Consider the following 13,317-nt stretch of genomic DNA (forward strand, 5'->3'; position numbering starts at 1 on the left):
TTGAACTGTCTAACAGTTCGTCTCCACCAAAGGTCCATCACTGCGGCACACTCTGTATGCCACACTGTTTTTTTCTGAAGCACTGTATAGTGCAGAAACATTCCCTGTGTGGATTAACACACTGATTCCGACTCTAGTTATTTTCAGCCGAGATCGGCCCTGACAGATTTCTTCAAGCTATTTGTAACTTCAGTCTTTGAGCAGTGATTTTTAGCAACTTAGCTTTTTATTAAGTGAGGGTTTTACTGTTTTGACTATCAGCCCATAACCTCAAGTCCCCTTAAATTAGTACCCTCCTAATTGTCTCTGTTGCTTTCAATTATAGTACTTGAAAATGAACCACATCTGAGGAAGAGTTTGTATTTAGTTCAAACAACCCTTTTTGTTCCCCTGACAAGAAGTACATGTCCCGAAGTGTCATTTCAAGAGTTCTGAGGCTTCAAAAGAATATTTTCCTTTGACATATTCTTTTAGATATTACTCTTACCAGTTTTTGTTCCGTATTATTAGAAGGAAGTAAATGAATTAAGGTTAAAGACCTTGCAAAAAGCCAGCCCTTTATATTTCTAACTTCTACAGAGAAACATTTTTGCGAAAAGACGTATGTAAATAAATTAGAAACAAAGGCCATGAAACATACTTACATGGAAGGAGTAGTTTTTTAAACTAAGTTTAAAATGGAATAAAAAGCCATCACAGTCTTCAATCAGTGAAAAATGACTTCAAATCTGTTCTTTTTCATGCCTTTAACAGGTAAGTCTAGTGTTTCTGTTTAACTATAATTCACAAGCAAATGGCTCCATAGTCGCTGGTTTTTGGGTGAAAGATGCATTTTGTCCAGTTTTTTGAAGAAGCTCAAATATGTCCAGTTGAGTCAATAAGGGGGGTGTGAATTACAGTTGTGTTCTCATCCCAGGTAACTCAGGGGCCTTGGTGACAAATTTTCATCTGTGCCCACATCTACCACAGTAACTTCATTCATTCAAACCAAGTATATTGAGCCCCTGCTGACTTCCAAGGATGAATAAAATATCATTCCTTCAGTCCAAGAAGGAAGTCAAACAGAAGCATTAGCTTAGTAACAACAGAATCGAACATTTTCGTATACAGCTAAGAACACTAGGAGTGACAAGTTTATGAGTTTGTCAATGAATGACTTCACCATGTTCCCACTGTTTAGCCTTTTCACCCCATTAGCAGGACAAATTAAATTAGATAGTCCAGTTTTATTGAATAATGATCCCATTCATGTGTATAGTACTCTTACAATATGCTGACTAACATGGCATACACTAGTTCCATGTGGCTATTTAAATTTCAGTTAATCAAAATTAAATTAATGAAAAATCAACAAAAATTACTTAAATCAGTTCCTCAGTTGCACTAGCCCTATTTCAGTTGTTCAGTAGCCACATGTGGCTCAGAGCTACCCTCTTGGACAGGGTGGACTGCAGAATATTTCCATCATCTCAGAAAGTTCTACTGAACAGCACGATCTTGAGTTTACAAATCAGTTTCAGCTACATTCTTCCCCTTGATCCTCACAATAATCCTGTAAGATGGCAAGGTGTACACTGTTATTTATATCCATAAGGATGAGGAGATTGAGGTGCCAGGGGGTTAAATAATGTGTCTTTGCACAGACTTTAACTTCTGGAACTTCCCTTGGGAGCAAACAAATCCAAGTAAAGATTAATACTATTATCTACAAATCTCGATCTTCAAATATAAGTAATTTAAAGGCAGAGATGTGGTCTAGCTTGCTCACTGTTGTATTCCAGTATCTATTCCAGAGATTGGCACAAACTAAATACTCAGTGGCTACTAATTAGATGAACGAATAGGTGTAATTTTTGGTCCAAACATAATTTACAGTTTAATAGAAATTTTAAAATATGCATATCCATGTCAAAGGAACTGCTGGATTAACAGGTTGCAATTATAATTCTGGTTAGCAAAAGAAGAAAAGATTGAAACTTAAACTGTTTATTCTGTGATCTCTTTTTTCAGTCTAGTCATAGCGAGGGAATTTTTTTCTATTCCTTGCTGGGTTCGACCATTTGAAAAGTTTGAAATAATTCTCTGAATGTGTAGGTGCTGTTTCCTGGCAATAAGATTCAAGAAACTGTTGTTGCAAACACTTATTTTGTATTAACTGTTGATGCTGTGTATTTGTATTTAACCTATGAAAGAATTGTTTTAAGTTAACGTTTATGGATCATGCAAATACAATGAATATGGTCAGTAGTCTTAGGTATGGTCTCCTAAAATAATAAATTATGTTTTATTTTAGAATGGCATTTAAATGATATGCATCAGTTTATTTCACTATGACTTAAATGTCCATCTCTTACAAAGAAAGTATGAAAATGGCCACAAGGGTAGCCTTTAAATCTTTTTGAAAGAGCAAAGGAATAGAACACTAAGTAACAATGTTTCCCAAAGTTGGCTTTTAATAATTTTTTACATATTTTTATAATGGCTATACTAGCTTTAAGTAATATAAAACTAGCTTTAAGCTAGTTATACTAGCTTTAAATAATATAAAAACTAATATGATTTACTGCTATTTACCAAGAAGACAAATAGATAACCTTATAGAAATGTCAGTATTATTGTTCTTGTCATTAAATGAGATACTTGTGTTTTTGTTTGCTTGCTTGGGTGGTTTTGAAAGAGCATCTTAAGTAATAATGGAGCTGGCTGGTTTTTCCTGGGTAAAAAACACAACCTGTAGACACACAAATACCACCAACTTAAAAGATTTAATGAGGTTTTCACGGTAACTTAGTTAATCCTAAACCAAAATGCGATACTGGAAGTTTTGGGGGTTTTTTTTGTTTGTCTGTTTACCACACGGCCTTTCTTTCACGGTCTCTTCACCTGATAGTAGTCATTGTTAGCCTGGATTTTTTAATTTTTATTTTTAAAGTTTTTGTCAAATACTGGATGGGATGCTGTGATGCGTAGTAGTAACTTTGATTCGCTTTAACATCCTATGTTTAGGGATTCCTTTGGCCTCTAAGTGCTCCTTGTTCAGCCCTTTCAGGGTAGACATGGAATATGTGGCTTGGAGATTGCAAAATCAAAGATACAGTGATGATGTGTTGTGGTTTCTCAGGAATCCCTGTTCTACAAGCAGAAGTTAAAATCATTTTATGTTAGGAAGATCGACAACTCTGAAGCAGTATGGTAGCTAAAGCAAGAAAATTTTGGTTTGCTGGTTTTGCTCACATGAGAGAAGAAGGGCATACTTCTGCATTTGCCCCTTTTGATTCAAGTTGAAGTTCCTGAACAAAGTTACCAGAGTTGATGGAATCCCACTGAAATGCTTTGTTTTGTTTTTGGAAACAAGGTTCCTCCTCACCCCTAGTGAACTGGGAAATAGATGGAGGGATTTTGCAATATGATGACATTCCAGGGCACATTTTAGTTGTTCTAGTTACTGAAATGCTAGGTTAGAAGGGTATATTGGCTGTATCCTCATGCGGTCTGGCTTTGACATCTCTCTCACAGCCAATGGCCAGGCTCCTGGCTGGGAGGGTGCCCCCTTCTTCCCCTTCTGGTTAGATGATGCCTGGCTGTTGTGGACAGATGGGAGTCTGTGTGCTTGCCATGGGGGATGTAGACATCACCCAAAGTGAAACATTGTCATCCTTCGATTAAAGGCTGTAGGAGACGTTTGTAAATTATTACCTTAATGTACAGTAAGTGTTGAGCTGTTTCTGTGATCATGCACATTTCCGGGAACTGTAATATTGGAAACAAATGTAGGGGTGGCCCCAGCTGAATAATTCTTGGCCAGACAGGTTAAATCTTTTGATCAATCTCACAACCTCTCTTTAAGTGGCAGAATGGACTGCATTCTCAGTCCTGTACAATAGAGGTGCAAGCGTGTTTCTCAGCGTGCTAAAGGAATATTATTTGCATATTAAGTAGAACTTCTTAAATGATTTTTGAGATGCTTGAGACTTTCCTCATGGAGTGATTTGGATATGAGCAGTGATCACGCATGTCACTTTTGAGCAGCTGTTGAAGAAGGCAGAACATGATTATGTCACGTGCTTAATCTATTACATCTGGTAGCTAGAAAAACTCAGATATTCTCTGATAGTTAGAAGAGGAAATCTCTCCTTTTTTGGAGCATTTCTATCAAAAACTCTGTTTTAAACCAGGAATTTTGGTTACTCAGCAGTGGCACTTAGTTCAGCTGCCCTTTGCAGGGCACACGGAGGAAGGATTTCATATAAAGTGACTTTTGAATGACTTCATTGCCCTAATGCTGTACAGTTCTATAATTTTGGATAGAAAGGAGAGCTGTGATCATTTTTGTCGTGGGACAATTTTATTTTGGCCTTTGAACATCCCCATGACCCACTGAGACAGAGCCTTGATCAGATGAGGCCCTGGAAGGTTTTCTTCTTTTCCTTTATCCTAGGTTGGGAAACATTTTAAACTTTTTACGTTAGACCTTCTTCACCAAGACTTCAGGTCCACCGTATTCATTTCATTTTTGGTTTAAAGGTCCACCGCATTCATTTCATTTTTGGTCTAAGAGTGCCTGGGCTTTAATCATAAGGCATTTTGCGTGGTCATTTTAGCACCTTTATTTTACCCAAAAGGTAGACTTCATGTTTGCCCAAAGCTTCATTGCTATAGGAACTGAACAGAGGATTTCCTTGGAGAACATCTGCATTGAGTAATCTCTAAGCAACTGCCTCTAGTTTTGACAGCAACCCTTAACTTCATGAGAAGAAGTCCACTGTGATTTGGATACTTCTGCAAGCATGTGGTTTGAAGGAGACCGTAGTAAAACCTACTTACTTGAAAATTGTTTTCTTGGCTTTTTAAGAAAAGTATTTATTAAATCCATTGAATTAGTTATAGTCCTCTTATTACTTATCTTTATCTGTTACTTTGGCCAAAAATGTTTAGCATAATGAGCCTCTCAAAGAGTAGCTATTGAGACATGAAGAGTGCATTTCTTTGGCTCTGATTATTCAAGTGATTTCATAATAAGCAGAAGTACTATTGTATTTTTTGATGTGGAATATTTGGCAATATCCCCTCCTCCCTCCTACAGAGAGCACGAAATTAACGATACCTTTGAAGTAACATCCATCTCTTCTGTACCAGGTCACTTCGGGTGGAACATTCATTGGCATCGGACGGAAAACTCCAGATTGCCAGGGAAACACCAAGTACTTCCGCTGCAAATTCTGCAATTTCACTTACATGGGCAACTCCTCAACTGAACTAGAACAACATTTTCTTCAGACGCACCCGAACAAAATCAAAGCTTCTCTTCCCTCCTCTGAGGGTGCGAAACCTTCAGAGAAAAACTCTAACAAATCCATCCCTGCACTTCGGTCCAGTGATTCTGGAGACTTGGGAAAGTGGCAGGACAAGATCACGGTCAAGACGGGAGATGACACTCCTGTTGGCTACTCAGTGCCCATCAAGCCCCTCGATTCCTCGAGACAAAATGGTACAGAGGCCACCAGTTACTACTGGTGTAAATTTTGTAGTTTCAGCTGTGAGTCATCTAGCTCGCTTAAACTGCTAGAACATTATGGCAAACAGCACGGAGGAGCGCAGTCAGGCGGCCTTAATCCAGAGTTGAATGATAAGCTTTCCAGGGGCTCTGTCATTAATCAGAACGATCTAGCCAAAAGTGCAGAAGGGGAGCCAATGGCCAAGGCAGACAAGGGCTCTAGTGGGGCTAAAAAGAAGGACTTCTCCAGCAAGGGAGCAGAGGATAATATGGTAACGAGCTATAATTGTCAGTTCTGTGACTTTAGATACTCCAAAAGCCACGGCCCTGACGTCATTGTAGTGGGGCCACTCCTCCGTCACTATCAGCAGCTCCATAACATCCATAAATGTACCATTAAGCACTGTCCCTTCTGTCCCAGAGGCCTTTGCAGCCCAGAAAAGCACCTTGGAGAAATTACTTACCCATTTGCTTGTAGAAAAAGTAATTGTTCCCACTGTGCACTCTTGCTTTTGCACTTGTCTCCGGGGGCAGCCGGAAGCTCACGAGTCAAACACCAGTGCCACCAGTGTGTGTTCTCCACCCCTGACGTAGATGTCCTCCTCTTCCACTACGAGAGTGTGCATGAGTCCCAAGCTTCGGAGGTCAAACAGGAAGCCAACCACCTGCAAGGACCGGATGGGCAGCCGGCTGTCAAGGAGGGCAAAGAACACTCATGCACCAAATGTGATTTCATTACCCAGGTGGAAGAAGAGATTTCCCGACACTACAGGTAAGCCATTGGGGGGGGGCGGGGAGGAGCGATGTCAAAGAAAACGATCCAAAGAATCCAGAGGGCTGATCCCAGAATCTTCGGGAATGATTGTGATGACTTGGGGAAGTTACGGGACAAGTAAACATAAAAGACCGTTCATAAAACTGCAGATTATGTATTTATCGAGGTGGTAACCACAGATTTTAATATGGTCACTTGTTTCAGACCGTTTACTCTTATTCTTCATACCCGTTCTCTACCGTTTGCGGGGCAGTCTTTTACAATTTGCGGTGATGACGGTAATGCTGATGAGGTCACTCATTTACCACAATTCATGGATTTGTCCTTGCCAGGGGGCTCTGCATCCCATCGTTTTTGATGGGGCTGCTCCCAAATGAAAGGTGCCATTGTCATGTGTTCTCTTCTCTATTCCAGCTGGGAGGCAATCAGCTTGAGGACAGGTTGCTCATTTTTCTTTTAAAATGAGATTGGACATTCTTCTGGCTTTAAAAAAAAATTTGAGCAACATCCTCATTTCTCAAAGAAACAGTAATCTGAAGGTGAGAATTCTGCAAGAGGTGTGACTTTGAATTTCTCTATGCTCACTCCTCTGAGTGGGTAAAGCCACAGTTATTATAGATCCATAAGCAGAGATATAAGATATGTTCATGTTTTTTTTTTCACTTTCATCCTATTCTCTTTTTAAATGTTACTTTTCCCAGTTAATCTTTCATATTTTCTTTTTTTTTTTTAAGATTTTATTTACTTATTTGACAGAAAGAGAGAGAGAGACAGGCAGGGGGAGCGGCAGAGGGAGAGGGAGAAGCAGGCTCCCCGCTGAGCAAGAAGCCTGATGTGGGACTTGATCCCAAGACCCTGTGATCGTGACTCCAGCCAAAGGCAGTTGCTTAACCGACTGGACCACCCAGGCACCCCAGTCTTTCACATTTTCTAAAGATGGGTCTAGGATACATCTCTTTATTTCATTTATACATTAATTCCTTAATGAATTAGCTCCAAAAATACACATTGTGCCAGGCATTGATGATAAAGGAGAACACAAGACAAACCTAGTCTGCGCCCACATGGAACTTACAGTTTAGTAGGGAAGTCATTAGTGGATCATTATGAGTACAAGTGTCACAACAGATGAAGTAGAGACCCCTGTGTTTAAATAGAATGACCACGAAGCCCAATATGGTAGATGAGGAGCATTTAACCTGAGGAAGGAGCCTCCCTGAGGAAGAAGCATTTAACCTGAGACTTGGCCATATGAGGGGAATTTGTTTAGCAAAATCCTGGTAATACAGCACGTTCAGATGTTACTTAGTGTTCAGTGGGTGCTTATTGTTATTGTGCCTCTAAGCATCAAAGCAAAGAGCTTTATTTACTATTTTTAAATGTTTTTTCCTCTGTAGACTCAGTATCCTAGTTTAAAAATCTTCCCATTCCAAGATTTTAAACAGTTTCTTAAACAGATTTTAATTTTCCCATCGCAAGAGTTTGAACAGTTCCTCCCATTCTTTTTAGGAGTTGTGTGTCCGTGTGAGTGTGTGTGTTGTCAGTCAGCAGTAACGAAGCAGTTCATGTCCAACAATAGGCTAATAATGTTCGATGTTAATTTGAAGGGCATCCTAATGTTCACAGTGAATCTAAATGTTCAGAAAACACTTCCTTGAGATTTACACTGCTTAATTTATAAGGTCAGCCCTAGGAAAGACACAGTCCTGTAATCAAATATGTGTTCACACTTGTAGTGAGTGTTCCTGCCTCCTCTGATGTTAGCTGCATGCTAATTTATTTCTGGGCTAACAGACATTAGCTTCCTCCTGAGCTTTACCAGTGTGCATATACATTTGTTCGGTGGTATAAAAATTAGGTAATCCATTCTATTTTTGAAAGAGGAGGCTTTCCTTAATCTTGAGGAAATTAGCCACACCGCACCGCACCACACGCACGCACATGCGCACACACACACCCCGATACATCTGGATGCCAGATCACTTGCATGAGTGGCTTTTTTTGAGGATGCTGAGGCCTTGCTTGAAAATGTGTCTGGAAAAGCAGAGTTTCTATATGCTTTGGATAGACCAAAAAAAAAAAAAAAAAACCCAACTCCCAAGAAATAAAAGTATGAATAAAAATATTACTGAATAATCTCAGAGTTTAGTTAATAGTAATGAAAATAAGCTCTTGAGGGAAGAAACTAGTCTTGTCTTGTTCACTGCCGTATCTACACAATTTAGCACAGTGTCAGAATGGCTAATAAGTCCTCAGTGAGTAGATCTTTAAGTAAATGAAATGCCTGTGAGTTTTTTACTTCACAGTCGTTAAGGATAAGCCAAGATCTCCATGGTAAGTTACAGTTTAATCTCAGACTATTTTATGGTCTTGAAACCCTTCTGAAGACTTAGGGCTCCACACCAAATGACAGTTGTCTGTGCATTTTGAATTTAAGTCAACCTTTTAGCGATTTTTAGATGAGAAAACTGAGCAATACTTGTTCCTAGGGCATTAAAATCCTCCTGCACTTACTTTTAAAAAATATTTTATTTATATATTTGAGAGAGAAAGAGCGAGCATGAGTGAGGTGGGGTGCTGGTGGGGAGGGGCAGAGGGAGAGGGAGAAGCAGACTCCCCGCTGAGCAGGGAACCTGACACCAGGCTTGATCCCAGGACCCCAGGATCAATCACGACCTGAGCCAAAGGCAGACGCTTAACTGACTAAGCCACCCAGGAACCCCATTCCTGCACTTATTATTAAAACCTGCTCTGGGGCGCCTGGGTGGCTCAGTCATTAAGTGTCTGCCTTCGGCTCAGGTCATAATGCCAGGGTCCTGGCATCAAGCCCCACATCAGGCTCCCTGCTTGCAGGGAAGACTGCTTCTCCCTCTCCCACTCCCCCTGCTTGTGTTCTTGCTCTCGCTATCTCTCTCTGTCAAATAAATAAAATCTTTAAAAAAAGAAAACCTGCTGTAATTCATGTGGTCCTGGATTGAGGTACTGCGTAGTTTTTCACTGATCTGTTTATGAGTTCTTGTAGAAATATTTGCAATTTGGACACTTACACTTTCAGAAATTCTACTGAATGTTGAACAACAGTGAAGGTTCTAGGGATGTGAAAGGAGATAGTCCTATGGATGCTGAAAACTTGTTCTGCTATCAAAGCATTTTCCCCACATGCTACATTTTGAAGATAATATAAGAGGACAAGTTTACCATATCACAAGAATATTTTTCTGGTTAAATTTATGTTTATTCATATTATACATGTTTGGAAACTTTCTCCATAATTTTGTTGTAACTAGGGAATATTCTAGGCTTTTGAGTGCTTTATGTATTAGTCTTATGGTGTAGTAAAAAGGTAGTAGAAGCTAAGATCTATAAAGTACATGAAATCAGGTAGCTATAAAAAAAAACTACAGCTGAGAAGCAGGAGAGTTGATTGAGAATTATGAGTGAAAACTTTGGTGTGGATTCCACTCAGTGGGCATTTTCAAGAATCAGGTTTAATCTTGGTTGAACTGCAAACATTATTCAGTCAGTAACTGGAACTTGGTCAATTCTCTTTTCTTAATGTTTCATATTTACTTATGTTACCCCTAGCTCACATTTGACTGACTTACTATGTTCTACTCCTGCATTTGTTCCCCACACTGTTTGTTTTATTATTTATTATTTAATTAAACAGTATATCCATTCTCTAATTGATTACCTACCATTCTCCTCACTAGAATTTTTTGTGTTATAACTTGGGTTTCTGGAGTAAGTAGGAGTACTGTCTCCTCACAAAACAACTATAGTAGATAAAACGTACTTTTCAAAGCCTTGCTAGACTTCCATGAGTTAGAGAAATTTCTGAAGCTTTTTTCGTCTTCCCTTTACCAAGAGTGGACTAAACCCAGACTGGGGAGAAGTGAATAGCAAGCGTGGAGTGTGATGTTGTGCTGAGACAAATACCAGTATTGATGTAGGTCAGTCAGGAGACTACGCCTGGAGTCACTGACAGCAAGCGGCTGGTGAATCTGTTTTACGTTAAGCTGGACCTTGAAGGTGGCTGAAGTGATTCCACATTTAGAGCCTCCTCTGACTCCTGTCAGAAGTAAACACAAGTTTGTCTATATGAAATACTCCAATTTTCACCTCCATGATATCTGTGGCAGAAGATAAACCTTAGATGAGTCCATTATTATAGAAATTAACCATACAGGAAGGGATTTAAACCATTCTATGGGAAATCAGTGGGAATTGCAAATAATGGATCTAGATACCCAGGAAAATGATAAGTTATAAGAATATAATATATTCTTAGTTATAAGAAAGCTATAAAATATAATACTTTTCATATAAAAGTTTTTATATTATTATTATATATTATATTATTATATTATAAAATATATATATATATTTTTAAATATATAAATATATATATAAATATATATATAAATATAAAAAATATATTATATTTTTATATTATAAAAAATAATGTGTTTAAAGAAATGAAAATCAGATCTATAAACTGATCAAACTCCATGAGACTATAAAGGATTAGAAATGTTCAAGAAAAGAAACAAATAGTATTTTTTGAATTGAAAATATAATTATTGAAACTTAAAATGTGGATAGGTTCAATAACAGATTGGGAAATGATAGAAGGCAAATGAATTAGTCACAAGTTAAATCTGAAGACATTAGCCAGAATATTTAAAAGAGGGGGATGGGAAGTATCAAAAGTAGACAGTAGGTTATAGAAATGTAATAAGCTGTTTTAACCTGCATCTAATTAGAGTCCTAGGAGAAAAGAATATAGAGAATGGAAGATAGGCAAATAGTATTTGAGGAGATAATGGCAGAAGATTTCTAGAACTGAAAGATGAAAGACATAAGCACACAGATACAGAAAAGCATAGCTTATACTAAACAGGGACATATGCAAATAAATTCAGTCACAGACACATTGTAGTAAAAATTAAAATGCCAGAGAGGTCCTTTTAGAGCCCCTAGAGAGAAACAACATATCAACTACTTAGAAAAGACAATTAGGTTGACAGCAGACTTTATAGGCCACGATGGAAAACAGAAGAGGGAGGAATTCTATTTAAGGTTTGAAAGGAAAAAAACAAACAAACACAAAAATAGTCAACCTAGAATTGCCTACCTGTGAAAACAATTTTCCACGAACAAGCAAAGATATTTTCACATAGACAAAGATCAGGAAACTATTGGTAAATCTAAACAGACATAGTCTGCCTTATTTGTACAGTTAAAAGGAGACAGACTAAGGTGTTGGGTAAAACAATTATGTAAGTTTGTAGGGAAAATGATCAGAAGTAAAGTGCTTAAAAGCCCTTGAATTGCCTGGAGGTAGTGTGTTAGGACTTTGCTCTGCATACTTGGAAACTTAAGGATAACCAGTGAAAGAATAGGAAATGGGTACATAACTTCTGAAGCTATAGAGGAGAATGGAACAACAAAATAAAATTCTATTTTCTTAAAAAAATGGCAAGAGAGGGTACATGGGGAAAATGTATAAATAGATAAATAAGATTTTAAGGTAAGATGGTAAAAAAAAAAACAGCTATCAGAAAGCTTAATGAACCTGGGTGGATTAAACTTTCCACTTAAAAGGTATTATCAGATTTATTCAAAAAGAAAATTCAACTCTAAGCTGTTTACATAGGATACACGCTCAAAATATAAGTGTATGGAGAGTCTAACAAAAAAATAGACAGAGGGACACCTGGATGGCTCAAGTCGGTTAAGCATCTGCCTTTGGCTCGGGTTATGATCCCAGGGTCCTGGGATCAAGCCCCGCATCAGGCTCCCTGCTCAGCGGGAAGCCTGCTTCTCCCTCTCCCTCTGCTACTCCTCCTGCTTGTGTTCTCTCTTTCTCTCTCCATCAAAAAAATAAATAAAATCTTTAAAAAAAAATAGACTGAGTTATAGGCAATATAAACCAAAGGAATATTGAGATAGCATTATTAAACTCATACAATTTAGATTTTAAGACAAAAAGCATAGGAGGGAAAAGTCAATACATAATGATAAGAGGTTCATTTCTTGAGGGAGATATAATAATTCTAAATATATAAAATATAGTCAAATCTATATGTAAAACAAAAACTGATTGACAACTACAGGGAAAATACGACAAACCACAATCACAGTGATAGATTTTAAGCAACCTGTGTTACTAAAGGTTGAACAGAAAAAAAATTTTCAAAATATAAAAGATTAGAACAACAAATTAACAAACTTCATTTAATAAAAATATATCAATTGTGCATCCAACAATTTAGAGAATTCACATGCTTTTTAAGCATATATAAAATACTTAGAAAAATTAACACATTTTAAGCAAAAAAACAAATTTCAGAAAGAAGTATCATACAGAGCATATCCTTTGACTCAGTGTAATTAAGTTGGGTCTCACTAACAAGAAGGTAAGAATAGATGAAGTTACATGAGGCAAATACTAACCAAAGAACAAAGGAGGTGATTTTTATCTCAGAAAACATAGATGTTAAAAAAATTATAAAGGGTAAAAATGGTCAATACATGTGACGCATAAAGTGAATTGGCAAAATTCTGGCAATATCAAATGCCCATATTCCCATTGGAAGCATAATTACACTCCTCAGAAGAAAATGTCTTTCATGGATACATTTGGAAACCTGTGCAAAAATGTTCACAGTAGCAGTTTTTGCAAGCAGGACGACCAAAACAAAAAAACAAAAACAGCAGGGGCACCTGAGTGGCTCAGTTGGTTAATCGTCAGACTCTTGATTTCAGCTCAGGTCATGATCTCAAGGTCATGAAATTGAGCCCTGTGTTGGGCTCCGTGCTGGGCGTGGAGCCTGCTTAGGATTCTTTCTCTTCCTCTCCCTCTGCCCCTCCCACCCTGCTTGCACACATGCACGCTCTCTCCCTCGTAAAAAAAGAAGAAAAAAAAAGGAAAAAAATACCAATTAATAATGATAGCTATTGTCATTAAATAATTTGTAGATTTTCTTTTTTTTTAAAGATTTTTATTTATTTGAGAGAGAGCATGAGAGAGAGAGAGCACCAG

General features: G+C 37.9%; 1 protein-coding gene across 7 annotated transcripts in view; it reads left to right on the forward strand.

Moving 5' to 3' along the window:
* Positions 1–13,317, forward strand: part of TRPS1 (transcriptional repressor GATA binding 1) — a 258,306-nt gene that overhangs the window by 57,322 nt on the left and 187,667 nt on the right. For 6 of the 7 annotated variants that reach the window (XM_045896015.3, XM_045896020.3, XM_045896018.3 and 3 more), the window contains one exon: positions 5,137–6,266. In XM_045896015.3, the coding sequence (XP_045751971.1) occupies positions 5,137–6,266 (1,130 nt within the window). The remainder of the gene's footprint in view (positions 1–5,136; positions 6,267–13,317) is intronic. The other variant, XM_064587988.1, reaches the window with a different exon arrangement.

This window comes from Mirounga angustirostris, unplaced genomic scaffold, assembly GCF_029215605.1.
Source record: "Mirounga angustirostris isolate CCGP_5_RB_7025 unplaced genomic scaffold, mMirAng1.0.hap1 SCAF_4, whole genome shotgun sequence".
In the NCBI taxonomy this organism is placed as follows: domain Eukaryota; kingdom Metazoa; phylum Chordata; class Mammalia; order Carnivora; family Phocidae; genus Mirounga; species Mirounga angustirostris.